At 38.4% G+C, this 26,929-nt stretch overlaps 3 protein-coding genes across 4 annotated transcripts in view; 2 read left to right on the top strand and 1 right to left on the bottom strand.

The window, feature by feature from the left end:
* The window catches only part of BBS7 (Bardet-Biedl syndrome 7), a 38,758-nt gene extending 35,881 nt beyond the window's left edge, over positions 1–2,877 (top strand). Inside the window, exon 18 of one of the 2 annotated variants that reach the window (XM_070371924.1) lies at positions 1,640–2,877. In XM_070371924.1, the coding sequence (XP_070228025.1) occupies positions 1,640–1,773 (134 nt within the window). In that variant the 3' untranslated portion in view covers positions 1,774–2,877. The remainder of the gene's footprint in view (positions 1–1,639) is intronic. The other variant, XM_005892193.3, reaches the window with a different exon arrangement.
* Positions 2,878–3,981: 1,104 nt separating this feature from the next.
* On the top strand, positions 3,982–10,439 carry CCNA2 (cyclin A2). Its single transcript, XM_014477116.2, has 8 exons — positions 3,982–4,463; positions 5,250–5,493; positions 6,969–7,081; positions 7,260–7,483; positions 8,104–8,311; positions 8,725–8,838; positions 9,308–9,441; positions 9,764–10,439. The coding sequence occupies exons 1-8, from the start codon at positions 4,257–4,259 to the stop codon at positions 9,810–9,812; spliced, it is 1,293 nt and encodes a 430-aa protein (XP_014332602.2). The 5' UTR covers positions 3,982–4,256; the 3' UTR covers positions 9,813–10,439.
* Positions 10,433–23,186, bottom strand: EXOSC9 (exosome component 9). The gene is made up of 12 exons (XM_005892194.3): positions 23,019–23,186; positions 22,589–22,683; positions 21,829–21,948; positions 21,608–21,710; positions 20,559–20,696; positions 18,253–18,335; positions 15,308–15,440; positions 14,225–14,313; positions 13,417–13,563; positions 12,651–12,835; positions 10,907–10,985; positions 10,433–10,577 (listed from the first exon to the last, which is right to left on the bottom strand). The coding sequence occupies exons 1-12, from the start codon at positions 23,082–23,084 to the stop codon at positions 10,493–10,495; spliced, it is 1,323 nt and encodes a 440-aa protein (XP_005892256.1). The 5' UTR covers positions 23,085–23,186; the 3' UTR covers positions 10,433–10,492.
* Between the last annotated feature and the right edge of the window lie 3,743 nt (positions 23,187–26,929).

Genomic DNA, 26,929 nt, shown 5'->3' with positions numbered 1-26,929 from the left:
ATCACATGAGGGAAGCTAGGCGGAAGGAGATAGGCAAAGATTACAGCAGTCATGACTGAAACAGTAACAGCCAGTGTACTGCACAGTGTATTTTGTCGAGTTGGTTTTAATGTTTAATATTTTTACTTGATAATATACAAGTAAACATTAACAAATGAAGTAAATGTAATGCAATTAATTTATATATATGAAGAAACCTGGTATGATACCTTATGAAACATTATAATTTAGGCTATATTACATACACATAATTTTCAGTTTTCATTGCTATTTTGAAATATCAAAATACAGCATTTAATATTTTTATGCAAAATTGAATAAGGGTTATATATGTGTTGTGTCAATTTATAGTCTAAAATTCATTTTGCTTTGGTGGCAAGAAGTTGAGTGTTTCACAGTATATTGAAAAAGCAAGAGCAAGAGGGAGATGTGAGGAGGCAGAGAGAGAGGAAGGAAAGAACAGCTTAAGGAAATTTTTTTTTCAATCTTTACAGAAGACCTGATATGCATAGTATACCTATTTATTTATACATCTTTATAATCAGGTGGGATATTTAATCCTTACAACAGTGCTGCGAGATAGATGGTGCTGTCTCTGTTTTTCACATTTTTTAAAACTGAAATCTGAACTTAAGAATTTGCCACATAAGTAGCTAGTAGCAAAGCCTTCATTAGGACCTCCTTGCCCCAAGATGCATGCTTTTTGCACTGTGCCAAGTCTTCTATGGAGTCAATTGGTTTTATTTTATGCCCAAAGACTTGCTCACAAGCTATAACAATAATATCCAATATCTTAATATTTACCATGTGGCAAGCACATGATCTTTTATCCTCATAATAACCTAGAAGAAGGGTGGTACAGAACTGCCATCTCTTATCACCAATTTTGCAGTCCAGAAAGCTTTGAAATCAAAAGCATTTTTTGATAAATCATTTGGCAATAAATCTAACTTGATCTGAATTAATAACAGAACCTCACATAAACTGCTATGAGGTTTTTTAAAATTCCACTTAGTGTGAATATTCATACATTTTGTTGCAGAAATGTTGTTTTGTTGTCAGATGCTGCCACTTACTTTCCATGAGTATTATGCCATACATATGGTATATTCCTTTTATTATCTTACTAAAATATGAAAAACTATGAAACACAATTTAGAGGCTTTAGATAAAGGCTTTGACAGCTTGAATTATTTCTACTGTACATATGTCCATATCTTTGAATCTAGAAATATTTGTCTTCAAGTCAAATCCTAAGAATTTTACTTCAAATAAAGCTGTAAGGAACAAAATCTGTCTACACTATGTCAAAATGGTCAAACTGGTGGGGAAAAAAAGAAAACCACTTGTAATTTTATATATACTGATAGGAATTCAAAACTGGCCAGCAGTTGATTGTCTGAACTAATAGCTTGTAACCAGTTGTTAAGAGAGTTATTAGCCAAATGATTTATATTTTGAAATTTGCTGTAAAATCCCCCCCAAATAAATATTTTTTAATGCACCAATCCTTTTAGTTGTGTATGTTAAACAATAGAAATTACAGGTGCTAAGAAATTCTCAAGCAGTCACTTTCATTAAATAATGTGTGGTTAATAGAATTAATCAATGACAGAAAATTATCCTTTTTTCTTTGTAGGCATGATCACCGATCTTTTCATAGATAAGTTCAAGTTTAAAGGCACCAATGTAAAAACCAAAGTGCCTCTTTTACTGGAAATTCTGGACAGTTATGACCAAAATGCACTGATTGCTTTCTTTGATGCTGCATGAAATATAAACAAGGTAAAGTTCCATAGAAGTTGTCCATTTAAATAAAAATTGTTAAAATAGAATTACAAGCTAACTGTACATACTTTTATTTCAAGTGCTTTTTAATACTGTCTAAATATAAATGAAGTATGACTTGTTTTTTGTAGCTTTTTTTTTTTGACAAATGTAATTTTTTTAAAGTAAAGAGAATTTTATTTTTTAAAAAAATGGAATATTATAACAGATTTTAATGAATTTTTTTTTCAAGAGGCTGTTTTAACTTTCAAATCAAAAAATATTGTTTGGAAAATAGACACATTTAAATTTTTAACAAGCTAACACATATGTATAAACTGCTTTACAGTTTTCAAAATGTATGTACATAAGTGACCTCAAGTGATCTTCACAGTATGTTGATTATTTTGTCAAATCATAGAAGAAAACTGATTCTCAGTGAGATTGTGTTTAAGAGGACATGCTGTTATTCCATGAATGTGGGACCCAAGTTCTGGTGCCTCAATTACGTTTTGGTTACTGTGTGTGTTGTCAACTAGGTGATATAACCTATAAAATTTTTTTCTAGGAATTGAGATTGATTTACAACTGATTTTGCTGTTGCTTGGTAATGTTTTGTGGCTCGTACTCAGTTTGTTAAATACTTGGGTTGGCTCAGTGCTTAAAATTGTGGCCAGGGAAATCAGACCTTGCACAGACTGGGGGGATTTTGTACTACATATGAATAGTACAGAAATAGTAATGGCTTCTTAGATTTTCCTGCACTAATAAATACTAATTTCCTTTTTTATCATATATGGAGGGAAATATAACTTTAAGACTATGGAAGTCATCAATCTTAATTCATATTTATTCTTATTCAGGTGAATATTGTACTTAAGATTGTGCTATTTAAAGTGGCATAAGGATTATAATAGAAAATAAACTATTCTCTGTGTTTTCAAGAAGGGCACACTTATTAATTTGTTGGAAAACAACAATGCTCCTCAATTATATACCATTATATTTATTAGTTATGTGCAAGCCTTGTTGTATATTAAATGTGAAAATTTGTTAAAGGCACGTGTTTCTGTTTTATTTTAATAAGGTCATATTGTTTTTACTATATTTAAACAACCTTCATTTCTACATGGAACACAATTATATCTGCTGCTGCTGCTGCTAAGTCGCTTCAGTCGTGTCCGACTCTGTGCGACCCCATAGACGGCAGCCCACCAGGCTCCCCTGTCCCTGGGATTCTCCAGGCAAGAATACTGGAGTGGGTTGCCATTTCCTTCCCCAATGCATGAAAGTGAAAAGTCAAAGTGAAGTCGCTCAGTTGTGTTCGACTCTTAGCGACCTCATGGACTGCAGCCTACCAGGCTCCTCCGTCCATGGGATTTTCCAGGCAAGAGTACTGGAGTGGGGTGCCATTGCCTTCGCAATTATATCTAGGTCACTGGAATTTCACTACGTGCTTTTTGTTGGCTGCCATACCTTGGGGGAAAAAAAAGAGATAAAAGTTAATGGCTGTCTAGTTGAATTTCTTGTATATTAGTTTGTTACGTATATCAACAGTAATTCAAGGTGGCAGTTTAATTGCATCTTCATGAAGAAAAAGATAAGACTGAAGAAGCTCGAAAATGGTAAGCGGACACTATAAGTCATCCACTTGAGTATCAATTACATAAGCAGAGTGTGAAATGATTAATGCACGTTAATACTAATGAGAACTTATGACGTGTAGATATTATCACCCCAGTTAACCGATAGGAAAACTGAGAATCAGAACATTGAGTAACTTGAACAAGACCACCAGGCCAATATGGCCGGATCCGATTTTAGACCTTGAGAAACTTCAGTCAAGCTAACTGGAGGTCCTAAAGGCCGGGTGGTGATGGTGTGATCTTTAAGTGATGTTTGACTCTGGGACCCCATGGACTAACCCCATGGTCAGGCTCTATGTACGGCCCACTAATAATTGCTAAAGTGTAATTCACTTTGTACTAGCGGCCGCCCCTACCCTAAGACAGGAACCGCTTAGCGGCGGTATTTAAAGCCACCATAAGCCTAGGCCCCGCCTCCCCGCCCGGCGCAGGCGTCCTTCCTTCTGCCGCCGTTCGCTGTTTCTTCGTCCCGCTCCGCCCCTGTTCGGGTGCCTTCGCAGCCGCCTTCATTCGCCTGCGACCGCGGCGCCCCGAGTGACGTCACAAGGACTGGCCCCTTTCATTGGTTCATTTCAATAGTCGCGGGATACTTGAACTGCGGGAACAGCCGCAGCTCCGGCGGGCTGCTCGCTTCATTTCGGGGGCGTCCTTGTCCCTCCACGCCCGGCAGTTCCTGCCTCCGCCTGTCTCAGTCTTCTCGGTCCTACACGGTCCCGAGCGGACGGGCAGGCTGGCTCGGGCTGCGGCGGGCGGGTACGGCTGGAGTGTTCCTCGGCTGGTCGGCGGGACGCAGTGCACGCTGCTTGGCGCCGGGCTGATCCCGCCGCGCCCCCGGGAGCAGTGATGTTGGGCAGCTCCGCGCACGGGCCTGCGGCCCGCGAGGCGGGTTCGGCGGTAACACTGCAGCAGACGGCGTTCCAGGAGGACCAGGAGAACGTCAATCCCGAGAAGGCGGCGCCCGCCCAGCAGCCCCGGACCCGGGCTGGACTGGCGGTACTGAGGGCCGGAAACTCGCGGGGTCCAGCTCCCCAGAGGCCTAAGACGCGACGGGTAAAGCAATGAACGATATCCTCAGGAGGGAGGGCCGAGCCGGGGTTTTGCACGGGTTTAGCCGGCAGAGGAGAGTTGCGAGAAAGCATTCCCTGGGCTTTTCGCGGGAGGCTAGGATCTGGAGTCCCTTGATCCCTGGGTTTCTAGAGTGTAGGACGCCACATTACTCCCATTAGTTACTCTCCCATACTGTCCCTGACAGCGCTATGCGTTCATGCTGCCTCTCAGCTTTCCATTGGGAGTATTTTTCCATTGATAATGGGATCAAACCAAGCCCCACAACGTTGAGTATGATCTTTGCCCGCCTCCGCGCCTTTCTGCTTTAAACCCCAGGCACTATTCCGACCTTATTCGTCTTCCCCATATGGGTAAAGAAACTACCTCTACTTTGGGCAAAGGTATAAAAAATACTTTGCTTTTGGTCAATTCCGCCATCTTACTGAATTTGCTCTGTTGCTCCACCCTGGGGTGAAAAAGGAAAACCACTTTTGTTTTTTGCCATCTCTGTTAAATTTGGCATCTTTCGGCCTGCCACTCCAGCCATCTCTGGCCTAGTTTTGCATAATTCCATTTGGTGTGACTCTGAAATCTTTGGTGTCACAGGAATGCCTATGACAAATTGAAGCATCTCTTTTTTCTCCAGCTACTCAAATTTCCTTGCCTGAACTTTGCCCCCAAAAGTTTTAATTTTCCTGATAGAGGATTTGGGACTATACGCAGCAGTATAAGGGGATGAAAGTAAAATTCCACTTAATAGGCTCAAAGCAGTTAATTATTTCATTGTAGGTTGCACCTCTTAAGGATCTTCCTATAAATGATGAGTATGTCCCTGTTCCTCCCTGGAAAGCAAACAATAAACAGCCTGCATTTACCATACATGTGGATGAAGCAGAAGAAGAAATTCAAAAGAGGCCAACTGAATCTAAAAAATCAGAAAGTGAAGATGTCTTGGCCTTTAATTCAGCTGTTACTTTACCAGGACCAAGAAAGCCACTGGCACCTCTTGATTACCCAATGGATGGTAGTTTTGGTAAGTTTTAAAGAAAACTTGAATAAATATAATTATTAAATAGGTTGGATTAATATTTTCCTTCTAAGACATTTTACCTGAGCCTTACTACATTATGAGTTAGGCATAATATAACAAGTTTAGAAAGGGTGTGACTTATCTCAGGACTCACAGCTAATCCGTGACCTGGTGACCTCCAAAAAGATTCTAATCCCATGCTCCTTCTGGTACACTGCTAGTCACATCAATTTCATTAGATCCCAAAGACTTAATTCAGAGAAGGCAATGGCACCCCACTCCAGTACTCTTGCCTGGAAAATCCCATGGATGGAGGAGTCTGGTAGGCTGCAGTCCATGGGGTCGAGAAGAGTCGGACACAACTGAGCGACTTCACTTTCACTTTTCACTTTCATGCATTGGAGAAGGAAATGGCAACCCGCTCCAGTGTTCTTGCCTGGAGAATCCCAGGGATGGGGAGCCTGGTAGGCTGCCATCTATGGGGTCTCACAGAGTCAAACACGACTGAAGCGACTTAGCAAAAAAAAAAAAAGACTTAATTGACCCTTGAAATATTTGCTTGGTTGGGAGAATATATTTCAGTTAAGACTAACTTTGTTCATACCATTTCAGAGAATGCCATCTGAGGATGCAGCTTTAAATATTGAGATAGCCAACATCCCTTCCAGCTCTAAAATTTGTTTCTGTAAAACCTGAGTGATTGTCTGATATCAGAAAGACAATTGTCTTCCTGTGAGTCAGAGTAACTGCTATGGACAGCTCTGTCTGCAGTTTGTGCTGCTTTACCATCAGGCTATGGGTTCACTGGACAGCTCACTGAATTCAATATCAGTTTTAGTTGTATAAATGAGAGGTATAGCAGAGAAGTACTTTGGATATACAGTAATTTGTGTATTATTTAAAATTTACAGCAAATTTTAACCTCAAAGTAAACTTTGAGCTGAAATAATAATGGATGACATTCATTGCCTCCAGAGATGAATTTACCAATCACCCATTGATTGTACCGTTAATATGTTTGAACTGCCCATGACAAATCTGATTTCCTCTTTAGCACACTTGTTAGCCCTGCTTCTAATTGTTGCCTGGATTATGCTTTGCAAATGTTAGACTTTGGGGTCTGCAAACTCTCTTGTGACAAATCCTAGATATTATCTCAAGAGTTTGGATTTTAACCTTGTTCTAACAGAACCAGTCTTCTATCATGCGAGGTTAATGATGGTTTAACTTAATAACCTGCTCCTCAAATTCATTTTCCTGTTAATGGTCTAATGATATTTTAATTAAAATCATTCCAAAACTAAGTAGACAGAGGTACTAAAATGAGAGTTAAATCTTCTATGTATTTTGTTATAAAAAGCTCTTTTAGTCGGATGAAATAAGCTCATTGGTAGTATGGGACTCCTTACAAGGACAATCATTTTTAGCTCTTAAGTCAAAAACTAAGTGAACTTAACTGTACTTTTGATTTGTCACAGAGTCTCCACATACTATGGAAATGTCAGTTGTATTGGAAGATGAAAAGCCAGTGAGTGTTAATGAAGTACCAGACTACCATGAGGACATTCACACATACCTTAGGGAAATGGAGGTAACTGCTCCCTGAATCTACTCTTTACACTGCTGTTTATTTACTGTGGGGAAATGAAATTAAGATGATGTTTTTAAATTCTTTAACTGCCAGTTAATTACTGTAATTATAAGTTTCTAGCATGTAGCTAGTATCTGTTAATGATAGAATTTCTAACTGCAATTTTAACACTCAACAGGTTAAATGTAAGCCTAAAGTGGGTTACATGAAGAAACAGCCAGACATTACTAACAGTATGAGGGCTATCCTCGTGGACTGGTTAGTTGAAGTAGGAGAAGAATATAAACTGCAGAACGAGACCCTGCATTTGGCTGTGAACTACATTGATAGGTTTCTTTCATCCATGTCTGTGTTAAGAGGAAAACTTCAACTTGTGGGCACTGCTGCTATGCTTTTAGCCTCGTAAGTCCAACTTGGTTCACTGGGTTAAAAGTGATTAGTATTTTTCTGTGTAGGGAAGAAATTGTGATTTAAAATACATATATTTGGCAAGTGTGATGTTTTAACATATAACACAAACCAGGCCTCACAACTACTTGAGGGGTGATAGTGTAGATGAAACTATAAATTTAGGACATTAATTTGCCTAAATCGGTCTTTCAGGGCACTTGAACCTACAGACTGGCAAGATTTTAATACACTAGGACTAGGTTACAAAGTATGGTTCCTTCCACAGAAAAGTACCTTCTGTTAAATAAGCAAAAGCTTACCTTTTCCCCATTAAGATATGAAAACTAAAATATAAACCATTTTTAAAGAAATTTCCTACATTTTCAATTATTTGATGACCTTGCTCCCATCTTGGGAAGTCAGTCTCTCATTTCCTTGGACTTCAGTGGAAGACATATATATATGGGGCTTTTAATTAGCATTTATCCAATTTCAGCTAAAAATGGTCACGTATCAGTGGAAACAAGCAACTGGTTTCAGATTCATTCCATTGATTCTGCTTAAGGGATTTCAAGTTGGGATAAACAAGCTTGCTTTTCTTTTAGAAGGACTAATTACTTCTTTCATTGTAGAAAGTTTGAAGAGATATACCCGCCAGAAGTAGCAGAGTTTGTATACATTACAGATGACACTTATACCAAGAAACAAGTTCTAAGGATGGAGCACCTAGTCTTGAAAGTCCTGGCTTTTGACTTAGCTGCACCAACAATAAATCAGTTTCTTACCCAGTACTTTCTGCATCAGCAGCCTGCAAACTGCAAAGTTGAAAGTTTAGCAATGGTAAGTTCTTTTCATTCTGTTGAATGAAGATTCTGAGGTCACAAATGGGGCAAGCTCTAGTTTCATTATACAGTCTTGGCCAAGGAATATAGTATTCTAGGACAGATGAGTGCTGCAGCACATGAGAGCAAGCCCATCACTCGCAAAGGATAATGTAAACTGGGAAAGCATTGGGGACATGAGAATGGAAAATAAGTGGTAGCCAGAAGGGTTGTTCTAAAGGCTAGAGGAAAAATACAGGATGAGAATGAAGCAAAACAATGCAGTAGTGGATGTATTTAAAGATGTGACTGTGAAAATTTTTATATGGTTGCTATATAAAAGACAGGAAAAAATTAGGTCAGAAAGGGAGGATTTGAGGTTTGAATTCCAGAGCTCTTATGATCATAAAGTTATTTACTTTTTCATTCCAGTTTTTGGGAGAGTTAAGTTTGATAGATGCTGACCCATATCTAAAGTATTTGCCGTCAGTTATCGCTGCAGCAGCCTTTCATTTAGCACTCTACACAGTCACAGGACAAAGCTGGGTATGTATTACAACATCTTCACACGTCTACTTTGTGATTTTAAATGCTTGTGCCAGATAAGTAACTGTCCTAGACAATTGATAGTTGTCTAAATGTACTGAACTGGAAGAGTTGTTCAACCATCTACTCTGTTTAAAGTGTCTTGTCTTAGAAAGCTTAGTTAATACTTGGATTTGAAAGATGTGCTTAAAGAATTTGGGCGACAAGGCCTGCCACTGGCAGGGAAAATCGTAAAAATTGAAGTCAGCAAAAAGGAGCTTAAGAAAACTGGAAAATGTTCAGTTTAGTTGCTTAGTCGTGTCTGACTCCTTGTGACCCTGTGGCCTGCAGCATGCTAGGCTTCCCTGTTCACCATTGGAGGTGTTAAATACTGAAGTTTAACAAAACTCAAGCTTAATGCCAACTACTAACTTGTGTTTAGTGTCTGTTACAAAAACAAAGTCCAGTGGTTTTCTCCTCCCTCCTGCAGCCTGAATCATTAGTACAGAAGACTGGATATACTCTGGAAACTCTAAAGCCTTGTCTCCTGGACCTTCACCAAACCTACCTCAGAGCACCACAGCACGCACAACAGTCAATAAGAGAGAAGTACAAAAATTCAAAGTAAGAATTAACAGCAGTAGATATTATACAAGTTTGCTTTTCCAGGCTGTCCCTACAGTTCAGAGTTCCTTAATATTTTAACTTTTATTATTTAAGCAACTGCTCTCTTAGCAGCCATGTGTTTTGAGCTTTCTGTCCTACATTTGAGGGAGAAGAGGGGAGAGGAACAGGGCATGCATGCATGTTTGGGGGACCAGACTGGCTTTGTAAATATTAAATCAAGTAGGCAGAAATTTGTGAGTTCCTGGTATGTGTATAATTCCATGATCTGCTTCACCCAATGAATGTTGACTAAAAATGGATTTTTTTTTTCTACTTACAGGTATCATGGTGTTTCTCTCCTCAACCCACCAGAGACACTAAATGTGTAACAGTGAAAAGACTGCCTTTGTTTTCTAAGATGTAAATCACTCAAAGTATATGGTGTACAGATTTTATCTTAGGTTTTAATTTTACAATCATTTCTGAATACAGAAGCTTATGGTCCAGTACAAATTATGGTATCTATTACTTTTTAAATGGTTTTAATTTGTATATCTTTTGTAAATGTAACTATCTTAGATATTTGGCTAATTTTAAGTGGTTTCTGTTAAAGTATTAATGATGTCAGCTGTCAGGATAATAATTAATAAATTGATTTGGAAAATTTGGTTTGTAAGTCAAATTTAATTTGAAGTAAAAATTTGACTTCAGGATTTCACTCAGAAAAATTCATCAGGACTGGGAAGGCTTCTCCTTCCGACACACAGGTGCTGACATTCACTTCCTTAAGGAACTGGGCCAGCTGTGACTTGGGAATAATCTGAGACTCTGTCAGGCCTTTGTACACACTATGAAAATACTTCTTCATTCGTCAGCTTTTAGTACACTTGACCTACCAAAATGACAGCTATTTAAAACCGGTAGAGTTCTCCAAACATTTAAAGCGTAATGTAAAAAACTGTATAAAGTAGATTTTATGATGGATTTGTGAATAAAATACTCAAGATTGTTAGCACTGAATAAATACCTTTTTAATAGTTATATACACAAATATACAACTATGTGAACTTTAATTGGCCGCTCTCTTCTTTTTTCTTTTCTTCACTGGCTTTTTACTTGGTGCTTTTACTTGTGTTGCACTGATGGTCTGTGTTCTGTGAACAAAGTAAATTAATGTTTCAAAAGTATTAGTACTATGAGCTGATTCCACAAATGGTTTTTACCAACCTTACTTCCTACACTGCCCCCTACTTTGGTGATCCAAACTTTACTTTTTCCAGTAGGTTGGATATTTACCAACTATGGCAAAAGAATACTGTAACCTTGAAAGGCACCCATGCAGATGTATAGAGAAACCATAGAAAGAACATCTGGATTGCTAATGAAAAAGGTGTCTGTTTAGAGGGTAAGATGACAATAAACCAGAAAGCAAGCCTCTAAAGAGTCTTGAGTACACATTTGAAATAAATCAGAAATTTGTTACCTTATTTTCTTTGGATTCTTATCTGGTTCTAAAATGATCATTTCTTCTTCTTCACTGTCTGAGAGCACTATAGGGGCATCTTTAAGAAAATGTTAGAGGAATTAGATTTCAGATAAAAGAGGCCCAGGTGGCATTTTGGCTGGAGGCTTACAGATCTGTTTGGTTCTTCCCTTCCCTGAGTTTATTCATTGGAGTGCTGAAAAACCATGTGTGCTGCTTTCACAGAAAAGTTAGGGGGTAAGTCTATCTATTTTACAGATACAGTGCATCTTTTATAGAACTAATCTGGAAACAAGTCAATATGCCAAATGAATTCCTTGTGCTTTTTAAAAGATTTTTGCCAAACTCCTCCAGAAACTGTCAATTTAAATTCCAAAAAACAGTATATGAAGAATCCATTTCCTACAAATCCATTTCTGATCCACGTAAGAGTTTTCCATTTCTTCCTTTGTTCGTATGTGTGTGCTAAGTTGTGTCAATTGTGACCCTACGGACTTGTAGGCTCCTCTGCCCCTGGGATTCTCCAAGCAAGAAAACTGGAGTGGGTTGCCACTTCCTCCTCCAGTGGATCTTCCCCACCTAGGGATCGAACCCAGGTCTCTTAGGTCTCCTGCATTGGCAGGCGGGCCACCTATATATATAAAGGCATATATAGTTAAAAAAAAAAGTATCAAGCTGAGTAAGGATCCCAATCAATGGGTAATTTTTTTTTTTTTTTTTTTGGCCTTCCAAAATACCCAGTAGGTTCTCAGTAATATTTACAGGCAATAATCTTCCTCAAAGGCAGACAGGTATGTGCAACTATTTTCTCAGCCAGATTTAGTAACTGTCCTTTAGGTCTACCAACCTACTTTATGTCTACATAAATAATTCATGATAGAATTTGATTTTCCTTAAAATATCCACAGGTGAGAACCATTTCTATAGTTCTGTTGCTTTCAGGATGCCGGGAACATCTAGGAATACCACTGTTCATGCACATTTAGAATGTTGTGGGTTCTCATACAGCTCTATTATGGTAGCCCCATGTGGCTACTTAACTATATCAATAAAATTCAGTATTTGGTTACACAAGCCACATTTCACTGCTCAACAGCACTGGCCTAGGGGCTACTATGCTGGACAGTGTAGACAACATTTCTAACACTGCAGAAAATTGCATGGACAGCACTATTCTAATACATGTTATGATACTTCCTTTTTATATTTGAGGCTTCCCAACTGACTCAGTGGTAAAGAATCCACCTGCCAATGCAGGAGACGGGGGTTTGATCCCTGGGATGGGAAGACTGCCTGGAAGAGGAAATGGCAACCCACTCCAGTATTCTTACCTGGGAAATCCCACAGACAGAGTCTGGCAGGCTACAGTCAATGGGGTCTTTAAGAGTCAGAAGCAACTTGGCGACTGAGCATGCACTAAAAACTATACAAAGAAAAAATAGCGTGCACAAATGGGGTTTAAGAAACTTATCCTTTTACAACTGGCCTGGATATATAATCAAAAAAAAATTTTGTGCCACTCTCCTCACATATCAAAGAATACCACCATTCTACAAAGAAAAGTATATTCTTAGAAAAGAACTGGGAGTTAACATTGCAGTTAGCCTCAACAGTTGAAATTTAAATTAACATTTAGTCCCTCTAAATAAGTAAATGCTAATATAAAAATAAGATTCCTAAGATATATATGTGTATATATATATATATATACACACATTACATATAGCCATAAAGTGTCACATACCTTGGCTTCCAATATTAGAGACTTCTACTCCTGTGTCCATTTTCATACCATCAAGAATGGTAGCTTCATCACTGCCACCTTCATCCTCGTCTTCCTTCTCAGAGTCTTCAAGATGACCCCAGGAGTTTTCTATTCCCTCTCCAATTTGGGCGGTCCCAGGAGTCCACAGCACAGGTTTAGAAACACTTAGCAAGTTAAGAAAACTAAATAACAAATACACTGCTATTTGATGCAGTGCTGAAAACAATTAGAATGAAAGTTCTCTTCTGTTAAGTCTGAAGTTCACCTCAAATTCTTAGAAAAATTAATGGCTATACTATGGATGGCTGAAGAATGAAGAAAAAAATGTGTAACTCAGGTTAAGATTTTATGGACAGAATGGGTAAAAAATATCAAGACACACCCTGGCTTGGAACATTTCAGTTGTAGTAATAAATTTGGTAAATGAATTAACTTTAAGAACAATGTAATGATGTATATATAGTGTTTGACTATGTCACTGAGATTCAAGAATTTTTCCAAAAGGAAAATAAAACACTGAAAGTTGTTAGAATATAAAATTTTCTGATTTCTGAGGATAGTTGAAGAGAAGGTAGATGTTACACCATCAATTTACCTCAACACTATCTTGTCTTGTAAATGTTTTTTTCTAACAGTGTTTTCAGAAAAAAATTTCAGTATGCACGCACTTCACACAGCCCTAATCATGCCACAAGTATTATAAATCTTGTTTTTACTGAGAAAAAAAATCACCCAGTAAAGATACACTTCTGAAGGAGGTTCAGCTTCAGAAATGATTTCTTCTGCTTTCTCTTCCACATCAGAGGTATCAATAGGGGCCTTTTCCATTTTAAATGCTGTAATCCTTTGATTTGCCATAGATTCTGCAAAGCCAAACTTTCCACCTTCTTTCCTATGTGGATTTTTTTAGGGAGTGGGGAGGGAAAGGGAGATTGAGATGGAAGAGAAGACAGGAAGGAAAAAAAAGTTAACTATTTTATCCTTTTGATAGATGAGACATTGGATGAGAAATTATTTGACTAACTTAATCTCACCCATTTATTTGGCCTATCAAGTGAGATAATAGAAAGCTACTATAATTAACCATTTTTTAAACCACGTGCCAAGCATGTGCTATGTGCTTGAAGTATATTATTCTCCAAACCTCAAACCAGCCCCACCAGGTAGGCAGTAACCTCCCAGACCACAGAAGACACTGAAGTGCCAAGACACAGCTATCGCTTAATGTCACAAAGTAAGAAGAGATGGGCATCAACCCCAGCTTGTGTTCTGTTAGTATAAGTTACCAGATTCTCTTTTTCCTAAGAAATGTTTTTTTTTTTTTTTTAAAGAAAAGCATTGTGTGGCTTTCAGTACAGATTATGCTTGAATGGAATGCAACACAATAAACAGTCTGATCAACTTTCAAAAACATTAAGTACTATATTCAACTGAGACTATTAGATAAGGAAAGATTTGAGTGTAAAAATTGTATGGTTACGCTTGTGCAAGGAAAGTTATTAACAGAAAAATTTATAACAAGACCATTCAATTCTAAAAAAAATTAAACTTACCTAACTTTCTGGTCGTTCTCCAAAGCTTTTTGTATTAGCTCTGTAATTTCCACTACTTTCACACCAGCTATTTTACTACATCTCAAAACCTATTTATAAAAGTGAATGCTATTATTTAAAGACAACAAATCAAAGAGTTTTCTTTAGCAAAACTAAAAACATAAGATTAGTTTTTCTACCTTTGCAATTTAAGCCTTACTTTTTTTTTCAAATTAGAAAATAATACAATATAAAAACACAAATTAAGGCAAGATGTAAGAGACTTTTAATTAAAGGAACTGACCAGAAACTTTTCTATGACAATGTAAGATACCACTAAAAAGGCCACATGTACACTCACTTCCTTTCTGTGAGTGATCCCTATCTCTGCTCAAGACAGAGCTGCAAAGTGTCCCCTCAGAAGCTTTCATAAAGCAGACTACCAGGCCTCAGGGACCAGTGGTTCAGAATCTCTGGAAATAACATTTACATTTAATTTATACTACACAGTCCAAAGTATCCATATTGATCCTTACATTCTAACAAGAAGGTGCTGACATTAAGACTACTTCCTATTTTACAGATAAAGAGACTAAAGAACAAAAAGATGAAATAATCTGCCAAAGGTCAGTTAGTGTAAGGCAGAGCTGGAACTTCAACCAAGTAGCCTTTGTGCTCCTAACCAGCTGCACCATGTGCTACGCAGCAATCTATTTTCTAAAAGCCTCCACATGAACCTTATATGCAGCTGGATTTGAGAATTTCTGCCCACTGTACCCAAATCTCGAAAGTAAAATTTATACCTAAATCTACTTTATGACACTTAAAAAAAAATAGGGATATAAATCCCTTTCCTCACTGGGAAGAAGAGTATTCTTCTATGTAGAGGGGTTAGACTGTGGAGCACCACACACCGGGGAGGAAGGCAGGAAGGACCCCTTGTAGCATAAGGACAACAGAGCATAAGGATAGTCATGAAACCAGAGTCTAACAGAGCCTAGGATCAATCACGGAAAATACCTGTTGGATTTTACGCAAAAATCGAGAAAAAGCTTCTAAAACTAAGAGACCTATTCTTAATGGAACATGAATCAAAATACTGACTTGATCTTTTAGCAGCATTATCCCACCACTGGACTGGATGGTACAAATCTCTCGATGCTTATTCATGGCAATCACCAGCAAGCCATCCATTACACGTTCTTCTCGTTCACTAGGATCCACCAATAAATATGTTCTGAAATGAAAGTTAAATGTACCTGAACAAATGTGATACTGAGTGCTTGTCAATTTTTTTAAATTGGATAATTATTTACTGTGTTGGTTTCCACCATTTACCAACCATGTATCAGCCACAGGTATGCCTATGTCCCCTCCCTCCCACCTCCCAGCCCATCCCACCCCTCTAGATTGTCAGGGCACCAGATTTGAGCTCCCTGTGCCATACAGCAAGTGTCCACTGGCTGTCTAATTTTACGTATGGTTAAGTATATGTTTCAAAGCCACTCTCAGTTTGTTACCTCCCTCCTTCCCTGTGTCCACAAGTCTGTTGTCTGTGTCTGCATCTCCATTACTGCCCTGCAGATAGGTTCATCAGTACCATCTTTCTGGATTCCATATGTATGTGTTAATATATGATATTTGCCTTTCTCTTTCTGACTTAGTTCACCCTGTATAATAGGCTCTAGGTTCATCCACCTCATTAGAACTGTTAAATGTTTTTCCTTTTTATGACTGAGTAATATTCCATTGTGTATATGTACCACAGCCTCTTTATCCATTCATCTGTCAATAATCATCCAGGTTGCTTCCATGTCCCGGCTATTGGAAATAGTGCTTTGATGACACTGGAGTACATAATGTCTTTTTCAATTATAGTTTTCTCAGGGTATACATATATATATATATATATATGCCCAGTAATGGGATTGCTGGGTTATGCGGTGGTTTTATTCCTCATTTTTTAAGGAAATTCCATACTACAGTAGTTGTATCAATTTGCATTCCCACCACCAGTGCAAAAGGGTTCCCTCTTCTCCATACCTTTTCCAGCATTTATTGTCTTTAGATTTTTTCATGATGGCCATTCTGACTGGTGTGAGGTGATACCTCATTGTAGTTTTGATTTGCATTTCTCTGGTAATGAGCAATGTTGAGCATCTTTTCATTGGTTTATACGCTATGTGTATAGTAATGAGCAATGTTGAACATCTTTTTTTATGTGTTTATAAACCATGTGTATATCTTCTTTGGAGAAACATCTGTTCAGATTTTCTGCCAATGTTTTGATTGGGTTGTTTGTTTTTTTGGTATTGAGCTGAATGCTGCTGCTGCTGCTAAGTTGCTTCAGTCATGTCTGACTCTGCACAACCCCATAGACGGCAGCCCACTAGGCTCCTGCGTCCCTGGGATTCTCCAGGCAAGAACACTAGAGTGGGTTGTCATTTCCTTCTCCAATGCATGAAAGTGAAAAGTGAAAGTGAAGTTGCTTAGTCGTGTCCGACTCTTGGCAACCCCATGGACTGCAGCCCACCAGGCTCCTCCATCCATGGGATTTTCCAGGCAAGAGTACTGGAGTGAGGTGCCATTGCCTTCTCCATTGAGCTGAATGAGCCGCTTGTATAGTCTGGAAATTAATCATTTGTCAGGTTTGCTACTATTTCTCCCATTCTGTGTCAGTTTTAAGACAATGGATATTTTTAAAAGATTTGTTATTGTTCAGCCAAGTCATGTCTGACATGAGCTGTAGCCCACCCAGCTCCTCTGTTCATGGGATTTCCCAGACAAGAATACTAGAGTGGGTTGCCATTTCCTACTCCAGGGGAATCTTCTCAACCCAGGGACTGAACCCACATCTCCTGCACTGCAGGCACCTTCTTTACCACTGATCCACTCCGCCTGCCAATGCAGGAGGCATGGGTTCAATCCCTGGGTCAGGAAGAATCAGGAAGATCCCCTGGAGAAGGAAATGGCAACTCACTTCAGTATTTGTGCCTGGAAAATCCCATGGACAGAGAAGTATCAATCTAATCACACCATTTTTAAAAGCCAGCACTATAATAACATCAAGAGAGTGTATGCAGGTCTGAGCCTATGAATTTGAGTCACTTCAATGTGAAGAGACAACAGAATTATTAAAACATTAATTTGGTTAATTTTAAAGCTTCCCTAATATTCTGTACTTTGAAATTCTTTCAGATTCTGCTTATTGCTCATTAAAAAAATGCAAAATATCTCAGGAATAATTTTTAAGATACTGATCACATATTAAAATAATATTTTAGATACACTAAGTAAAATAAACTATATCAAAATTAATTTTACCTGTTTCTTTTTATTTTTAATGTGCTACTAAACCTACATATATGGCTTATGTAGTAACTCTACTGGACAGTGCTATTTCCCTTTAATAAAATTCAGTGACTGAAAGATGAAAGCTTTTCTCCAATTCTCAGTTATAAAATTGCTAAAATATTTATACCTTTGTTTCTAAAGGTATATTAAACTTAAGGCTCAAGTTTTCATTTAAAGGCACCTAAACACCATTTAAAGGACCTAAGATTTCAGGTTTTCTGTTGTAGGAGGAATTAGCAGTGAGTTGTGAAGAAACTGCTGGAGAGCTAAAGGAACCTAGATTTTTACCCATCTGTGAACCATTCCCCCTTGTGACCTGCTCTTATCCTATAACTATTCCATCTATTATGTTCCTCAAATATACTCCAAAGTCGTCTTCCATTAATCCATAGTAAGTCTCACCCACGCTCCAATTAGAACCTAATATCTGTATCTAGGAAATCTACACTAACATGCTGTGGTAAACTCATAAATTTCTAAGTAATCCATGAAAAGAAAAACGTCACGTCTCTTCGTTTAGAGGAGAGTTTATCACTGAGCGTTTGTCAACTAATGCTCTTACAAAGAAAGAGAAGAATTATAAAGTACTTTAATATTAAAGGAAGGATTTGTTCATTTGCCTATGGCGTATTTGAATGGAACAAAAAATTTCTAGCTTCATTAATAATTTTGGCCATGATGAGGATGAGACTTACCCTTGCTGGAAGAAGGCGAAACTGACACAAATGGGCATGTGATGGATGCTCAATGGTACAGGATCACGTTCTTCAAGTGTATACTGTTTGAAAATAAGTTTCAATAATTACAGTCCCTAAGTTATAAACATACAAAAAAATCATCTTGTACATCAAGTATTAAGGTAAAAGATGAAATCCCTTTAATCCTGAGTACCTAAATAACTTCTTTTGCAATTACCTGTTTGACTTTGCCATTCACCTTTCTTATAACTTTATGTATTTGTCAAAAACGTTTATTGAGGTATAATTCACATACCATAAAGTCCACTAATTGTTAGTAAATAATCCACTTTCTAGTAAATATACCAGTTCAGTTCAATTCAGTTGCTCAGTTGTGTCCGACTCTTTGACCCCATGGACTGCAGCACGCCAGGCCTCCCTGTCCATCACCAACTCGCGGAGTTTACCCAAACTCATGTCCATTGAGTCAGTGATGCCATCCAACCATCTCATCCTCTGTCATCCCCTTCTCCTCCCGCTTTCAATCTTTCTCAGCATCAGAGTCTTTTCCAATGAGTCAGTTCTACGCATCAGGTAGCCAAAGTACTGAAGCTTCAACTTCAACATCATAGTTGTGTAATTATTACCAAAATCCAGTTTTTTTTCAAACATTCTCATTACTCACCTCAAATCCTTTTAGCATGTCTGAAGTTGATCACCCTCACTCCCAGGTCAAAGCAACCACTGATTTACTTTGTCTCTAGAAATCTGCCTTTTCTGGGCATTGCATGTAAGTGGAATCAATTTTCCATCTCCTGCATCTGCCTCCTTTCAACTGAGCCTGTTTCATCCACCTTGAAGTATACATGACATCAGCAGCTTGGTCCTTTTTGCTGTGAAATAATATTCCACTGTGTAGATATACCATACTTTGCTTTTCCATTCACTAGTTGGTGAACATTTGGACAGTTTCCAGTTTTTGGCTATAGCAAACAGTGTTGCTATGAACAGTCACATAGAAGTCTTTGAGTGAATGTATACTTTCATTCTCTTTGAGTACACTCTTAGGGACAGAATTGGTGGGCTGTATTAAGTTTACACTTAACTTTTTAAGAAACTGCCAAACTCTTCCAACATGGCTGTACCACTTTACCACCATCAATATCTGTTGAGTATCTTTTTTAATGAATAATTAATTTACCTAGTTTGGGCTGTGCTGGGTCTTTGTTGCTGTGTGGGCTTTTCGGGGGTTACTCTCTGGTTGTGTGGGCTTCTTGCTGTGGTGGCTTCTCGTGTTGCAGAGCACAGGCTCTAGGTGAGCAAGCATCAGTAGCTGCAGCGTGTGGGGTCAGCAGCTGCAGCTTATTGGCCCCAGAGCGCTGGCTCAGTGTCTGTGGCTCGGGGGCTGAGGTGCTCCGTGGCCTGTGAGATCTTCCTGGATCAGGGATCGAACCTGTGTCTCCTGCACTGGCAGGCAGATTCTTCACCACCCAGCCACCAGGGAAGTCATTTTTTAATAAGTGTCTTTTTTGCCTACTAATCATACTATACTCTCTTACTTCCTTATACCAACTCCCTTCTCTAAAGCAACATCTCCATTGTTAACAAAACTTTGTCTAACATCTCTGTCTTTCAAGAGTCTGCTCCAACTTAATTCCTAAAAATAGCATCATAAATGACAGCTTAGAGAATCTGGGCATCTGATGTTTCCTTTTGTAAATTCAAAAATCAAACTATCACCACAGTGCACTTTCACTGTCCTAGCACATAATTTATATAAATTGAAATTGAGATACTCTGTACACACAAAAAAGGACAATGGAAATAGTCTAAGTCCATGATTTTTGAAATGTGATCCTTATACCACCACTATCAGTATCACCTGGGAACACTGTTAGAAGTACAAAGTACATCCTATCCCATCCTACTCTGAGGGTGGACACTAGCAATATGTTTTAACAATCATTTCAGGTGCTTCTGATGGCTTTTGCCACAGAATAAGAAAAAGCATCTCCCTGTGAAAATACTGAGAACTGTATATTTCTCACACACCCCCTAAGCATAAGCCAGCCACTTTATCTAATGCTCAATCCAGTCTAGTTCTATTTTAGAACACCAAGACAGCCTGTACTTCCATCGACAAAACTTCTGTACAGGAGATTTAAGAGATTTCAAGGGCAATTATGAGCACATGTAGTTTTTGCCTTGTGAACAAATTTTAGAACATATCTAATTGCCATTTACAACAAAACTTCATTAAAAACAAATTGTCCTGCACATCATTCTTCTTAAGAAGGAGCCTGGCTCACATCATGGGAGCTTACCAATGTTACTTCATCTCCTTGGACAGAGACATCAGGCCTTCGGAAGTGACATAAGGCTACAATTGCAGCAATGCTGGCAGCATCGATAATATTTCCATCATGATTTAATAAATGCAGGTCCACACGTATTTGCCAAACCTAAATGTGAATTTAAAACAAAAATAAATCCTAAATGGTCACAAGCACAGATTATTTATAAGGAAAGATAACACTGTGTGCAAATTTTTCTCTTGCTGTTAAAACATGCCTTTATTCCTTCCAATGTACCAGTAAAAACATATTTAGAAAAGTATTAATCCAGACCAACACCTGAAATACCAATAGTTCACCTTTCTATGAGTCATTTGATGACAGTAAAATATATACTCCAACTGAACAGAACCACCCTTATGTTTAGTACTAAGATTTCCCTAACTCCCAAGACTAACATATTTTTATTGTCTCCTAACTTGAAAAACTCAAACACTTAGGTTCCTGGACAATATTTATGACAACCTTACAAGTACAGGAAGTATAATATTCAAGTATGCAATGTGGAAAGATTAAAGTGACTTCTCTGAAGCCAAAAAGATGGTTAAAATACCCTAATCAAGAATGAAGTTTTAATATTATTAAGCAGCACACTATGTTGACAGTAATATTTCCAATGTCAGACTACCAGTGACTCACTATGAGGCCTGTATGGGTCAATGAACTTATCCAAATCAAGGATTTAATCAGATCTTTAGTTTTTCATCCATAAAAAAGGAGAGTATTACCTGCTTCCATCAACTCACTTATAACATAAGAAAGAGACATGAGAATATGTAAAAACCACAAGTTCTTTGAATAAAGAATTTGTATACAAATCTAAGCTGCTATTTTCACCAATGTTTTTTGTCCCTCCAAAGAGAGATTCTATAGAAAGTTCTATAGACAGCACTCCGTAACATCTGAAGTGAACCAGAAAACTGAATTAACTGAAGCTCTGACAATGAAAGTACAGGTAGAGAGATCCACAAATCAACAGCACTTATCCCAAGATTAAGAATTTTGGGTATATTGCCCACCTTTTCACCAGCAACAACACAGAGAGATTCAGTATCTATACACTTCGAATTTCTTAGACATCTTTCCAAGAGGCGATTCAACTTCACCAAGAGATCTGACTGCCTGTGAAAACAGGAATGGGCTAATGTCATGAAATGTAATACCAGGCATTAAAACAATAGCTCATCCCTGTTAGGCTTTCCTCTGGTTAAAGTAGTTTTTTTAAAAAAGATTTAAATACCTGCCAGGTTCAAAAGCTGGGGCAGCCATCTGAGAGAGTTCAAGGTTAAAAAAAAGAATACCTTCTGTTGCCCTATTGAGTTTTGGAGAAACAAGTTCACAGGAAACCTGTCCAAGAACTCTGCAAATACAAAGTGCAAATCTGTTAACTAAATATTCAGTATGATATATCCCTATGGTTGAAGTTACAAAGTACAGTAGTAGAATACATACAGAAATTAAACATATATAGGCATACCCCGAAACATCTATTACAATATTTAGAATTCCACAGATTTTTAAGCGTCAATGACCATTACTCCTCTTTTCACAAATATTTAGTGATACAATCAGACATGCAACCTTGAGACACCTTAAGTTTTCATATGGCATAGTTCACCAACATTATCTGACCAATACCTCCACAATTTCCAAATGAACATTAAAAATCAAATTCTCATGTCACTCGGGAAAAGAAGCAAAGTAGGCCCTTCTCAATGACAACAAATGTAAGGAACAAATTCAGTGCAATCACTGCTGGCTGCATGTATGATTCACAGAGATCAGAAACAACCATGTGTGGCTCGTGTTGACAGAAAATATATTCATGATTAAAAATGTAAAGTGTAGTTATAAAACTAAAGTCCTACATTTAGGAAAATATACTAATTTGGGGCAGCTAAACAAAATACTGTTCAGACTTCTTATCTGCTTTGTAAACTGAGCCAATAAAGTTTTTTAAATTTCTCCCTATTGGGCTTATACCTAATTTGAATTGTTACCTTGTTTTCCCAAGCTCCACAATGCAGCACCCATAATCTGTTCCAAATGAAATCTTGATGTTCCTATAATCATAGGTTTGTCTGCCATCCAGCCGCTGTAAGCAGAACATTCATTCGTTTATTCCTAATACAAATATCTATTACTCTTTGCTAGGCAGGCCCCAGGCTAAGGACTTAGAGGTAAGTGTGATACTAACTACTCCACATAGGAGAATGGAAACTAAATGCCCGGGTACTGACAGTCGCTGGCATGACCCGAGCCTTGAAAAGACCCCACCTGAGCCATATAAATACTGGGGGCTTGGGGAAGCACCGGCGGCTCCTCCTGGGGCTCCCCGGGCCTACGAGAGCTAAGTCTAAGCATCCAGGCCGGAAGGCTGCGAGCCGCCTGCAACCCAACCGCTGACGCAGCGCTAAATTCCCAGTTTACCTTCTTCTCTTCAATGGCGCGGAGTAGAAAGCGGCGCTCGCAGTTTGACAGTGGCGTCTCCTTCATGCTGTCGAATCAGGAGACCAACAAGTACTGGAATCCGCAAGGAAAACAGAACTCGAACCTCTTCACGCGCGCCCAGCTCGCACCGCGGCGCAGAGAATTGACGTCATCAAAGCGCGGTGGCTGAAGCTGGGAAAGCAGAGGCTAGCGGGGCGTCGCTAATGCGCAGGCTCAAAGCAAAGTTATGCCTTCCTGACTGAACTCTTCCTGCTGACTGGAGAAGCAAAAGGAGGCGGAATTCAGAGAAAACCGGAAAGATCTGTTTCTTTTAATACAAAGTAAGCGAGAAAAGGACCCCGACAAAACCACCAATGATAGAAATTAATATCAGTAGAGCACTCACACTTCTATCTTCAGTTCTAGCGGAGTAGACTAGAAGGTATTATTGCTACTTTACAGATGAGGAGGTTGAGATGTGGCTACTAAAAAGCTGCAGAGGCAGAGTTTGCTGCACATTCATTGGAGAAACACTGGAATTGGAGAAACGCCGTTAAGTAAAAAGTAGGGGAAGGAAGAAAGTTGAAATGGTGAATTAGGGTATTACCGGCTGACGGTGTAACCTCGTAAGCCTTGAAAAGCTGACAAGAATTGAGAATATTCGCAATTTGTAACTAATCGTGTTATACCTACCATTGACTGAAACAAAATTTTCTGTTTATTTCTTACAGTCTCCCCAGTTATTTTAAGGTATTAACCTCCTTTTATAGCAGGCGTAGAGGACTTTGGTGTGTTCGTCTGCCAACCACTTGGCTTTTGGGAGAGACAGAATCAAGAAGTACAGATCTTCCTCCACTTAGGGTGGGGTTATGTGCAGATAAAGCCATGTTAAGTCGAAAATACATTAATACACCTAACCTAAGAATGTCATGGCTTAGCCCAGCCTGCCTTAAACTTTGCTCAGAACACCTACATTAGCCTGCAGTTGTGCAAAGTCATCCAACACAAAGACTACTTTATAATAAAGTGTTAAATATTACGTATAATTTACTGAATATTGTCCTGAATGTGAAAAGCAGAATAGATGTATGGGTACAGAACGGTTGTATCAATTGTTTGGTGGTGGTTTAGTCACTTAGTCGTGCCCAACTCTTGTGACCCCATGGACAGTAGCCAGCCAAACTCATCTGTCTGTGGGATTTCCCAGGCAAGAAAACTGGAGTGGATTGCCATTTCTTTTTCCAGGGGTTTTCCTGACCCAGGAATCAAACCCAGGTTTTCCTGCATTTCAGGTGGACTCCTGGATGGCCAAGGGAGCTGTGGTTGCCACCAGTATTCGACATGACCATAGAGTATCGGACGACATATCCATTGCCTGGGAAAAAGATCAAAACTCATAAGTATGGTTTCTATGTATTGCTTTCAAGCCATGGAAAAACTGAAAGTGGAACCATTGTAGTCCAGGACCATCTGTAGTTAAAAGCAGGATTCTGACTGAGCCCAGATTCTGATTCTGCCCTTTAATTGTTCTGTGACCTTCACCAATGTAGCCTATATATTTCACTTTTACTCATCTGCAAAATAGCAATGATAAACTTACTGATTATGAGAAAAACAGTTTAGCACATGTCAAATGCTTGGAACAGGGCCTGGCTTGGAATTGGGCACTAGTATTCACGTATTACTGTTGTTTTATTTGCTTTAGTAATAGGCAATGTAACTCCTACACAGGCTCCATTCCACTTCTGTCTCCTCTCAAGTGTGTTTCCCTAACAGTGATAGTCTCAATTTATACCACTTGTAATAGGTGTACTCAATTAATTACTTGTATTACTTGTGAGAGCTTCTTGTGTCCTAAGAATAATTCAAGAGCTGGGATAAACAGGGTGGACAATCTCCTGACCCTTAAAAAAATGTATATTCTCTTTGGAGGAGATAAACAATTAAAACATACACAAATAAAACAGTTCCACATACTAAATGTTATCTGAGGAGTCTGTTTTAATAGGGCTAGGTGCTGGAAGAGGTCACTATGTAGAGGTGACATCTGAGTTAAGTAAATCATTCATGATGAGAAAGATCAGCCAGAATATCATCTGCAGGAGAGAAAAAGTCTTTCAAGAAGGACCCATGTGAAGCAAGACTGAGGTAAGGAAGAGCTTGACATTGTTTGGAGACAGAAATTGTGAAGAAGGGAATTGAACAGATCTTATATCTACACATTCAGGTAGCTGACTGAGTTTTTAAAAGGGGCAAGACAATTGCAGGATATAGGTCCTTTAAGTTCTTTAACAACACAGTTCATGTTTATAGCTTTGCAACAGAACTCTTAGCTACTAAATATATCATTTAAATCTTTGGGTCATTTTAGTGGGCATTTGGTAATTTCTCTTTCTTGTCAGAAAGGATATAGGCCTTTACTGAAATAGTCTGTCCTTTCCTGGAAAACAACTTGGTGGTAGAAAAAGAATGGACTTTGACTTCAGATAATCTTCAGATCAAATGGACTCTAGGTGAATTAATAATCCTTCTGAGCTTCAGCTTCTGTGTCTTTAGGTTGGAAACAATTGCTTTGTGTTAAGTGGTCTGAATGAAAGCCTCTGACATGTTTTTGACATAATAGCTATTCAAATTGTTAGTTTCCTTCCTTTTTTGATTTGGCAAGGCTTTGCATGAAACTGCCCCAATACGCCATGTCTGATCGCTATTCTGAGACTGCTGCTTCAATACTTTGCCTATGCTTACCTACCTTTCCCCTGTGCACCTTCCACTTTTGTGTCATTTCCATCATTCCTTCCTTCTTTACTATTACAGGATTGTAATTTTAGCACTTGAGCATTTGCCTTTTATTGGAGTCAATCCAAAGGTGTATAAGCCATTTCCACCCCCATCCACATACCATAATAAAATATATTTACTTCATAACCTTGTTTTTAGTAAGAAATTTTTGAAATGCCCAAGGAATATATTTGTTTGCTTTCAGGGGGGAAATTCCTTTGTAATTTGAGAAGAGATTCAGATAATGTTGTACATTCTGCTCCTTAAAAAGAATCAGTTTGAGTCAGTATTTTGACCTAGATGATCCATCTAAATATAACCTGGTTTTCAACAAAATCTTTCAGTATAGATCTTCTCTCCTCTTTATTGGACATCTGTTGCTTTGTCTGATCAGCATTCTTCTGTTTCTTGGTAAAGTGCCTTTTCCTGACCCTACGTGATTCTGGTGTTATTGGTAAAAGCAGGCATGGGTGTGATCAGGCCCTGCTAATTGTGGAACCCCATCCGCTCTCTCCTCATTGACTGTACACCCAGGCCGGGCCAAAAAAGTTCCTCTATCAGTCTTGAACATGTGAACTCTGAGAGACAGTAGGTCTTTCCTTCTCTAGGATTATAAATACTAAGGTTCATGAAAGTCTAGAACTATGAAGGGCCATCTTGCCACCACAGGGAGAGAACCTGTTTGAAGATATTCTCTAGAAGAGAGAGAAAAGTAGATCCTTTATGTAGAAGTAGCTTGTACCAATTTTTGGACTTACCAGTTGTGAGTCAATACATTTGACTTGGTCTTTTGTTAAATGTGTCCAAAAGAATACTGACCATATATACTTCTATTAGAAGTGTATAAAGATAGCCATGTTGTATTAACCTTTATAGCACCCACTGAGACTGGTGGAGTACCTTGTGAAGAAGTGGACGAAAGGCCTATTTCATAGCACATCTGGTGAAAGAAACCAATGGGCAGATCTCAGAATAAACAAATGGAAACTTACACTTTATTTACTGTATAATATAATACATCTGCTATGCAATCTGCCTATATAAAAATTGGTTTTCTATAAATTATCATGGAAAGAAATAATGCAAAGTGTTAAGATGATTATTTCTACATAATGGGATTTGGGGAAAATTTT

The sequence above is a fragment of the Bos mutus genome, chromosome 6, assembly GCF_027580195.1.
Source record: "Bos mutus isolate GX-2022 chromosome 6, NWIPB_WYAK_1.1, whole genome shotgun sequence".
Taxonomy (NCBI): Eukaryota; Metazoa; Chordata; class Mammalia; order Artiodactyla; family Bovidae; genus Bos; species Bos mutus.
The sequence above is the reverse complement of the archived record's forward strand: the minus strand, read 5'-3'. Positions and strand labels throughout refer to the sequence as shown.

Coding starts and splice junctions, on each gene's coding strand:
- CCNA2 (XM_014477116.2), top strand. CDS start 4,257: ATGTTGGGCAGCTCCGCGCACGGGCCTGCGGCCCGCGAGGCGGGTTCG. Junction 5,494..6,968: donor CCCAATGGATGGTAGTTTTG/GTAAGTTTTAAA, acceptor GATTTGTCACAG/AGTCTCCACATACTATGGAA. Junction 8,312..8,724: donor AAGTTGAAAGTTTAGCAATG/GTAAGTTCTTTT, acceptor TTTTCATTCCAG/TTTTTGGGAGAGTTAAGTTT.
- EXOSC9 (XM_005892194.3), bottom strand. CDS start 23,084: ATGAAGGAGACGCCACTGTCAAACTGCGAGCGCCGCTTTCTACTCCGC. Junction 21,949..22,588: donor GTGGAGCTTGGGAAAACAAG/GTAACAATTCAA, acceptor TTGTATTTGCAG/AGTTCTTGGACAGGTTTCCT. Junction 14,314..15,307: donor TAATGCTGCTAAAAGATCAA/GTCAGTATTTTG, acceptor TTTTATAAATAG/GTTTTGAGATGTAGTAAAAT.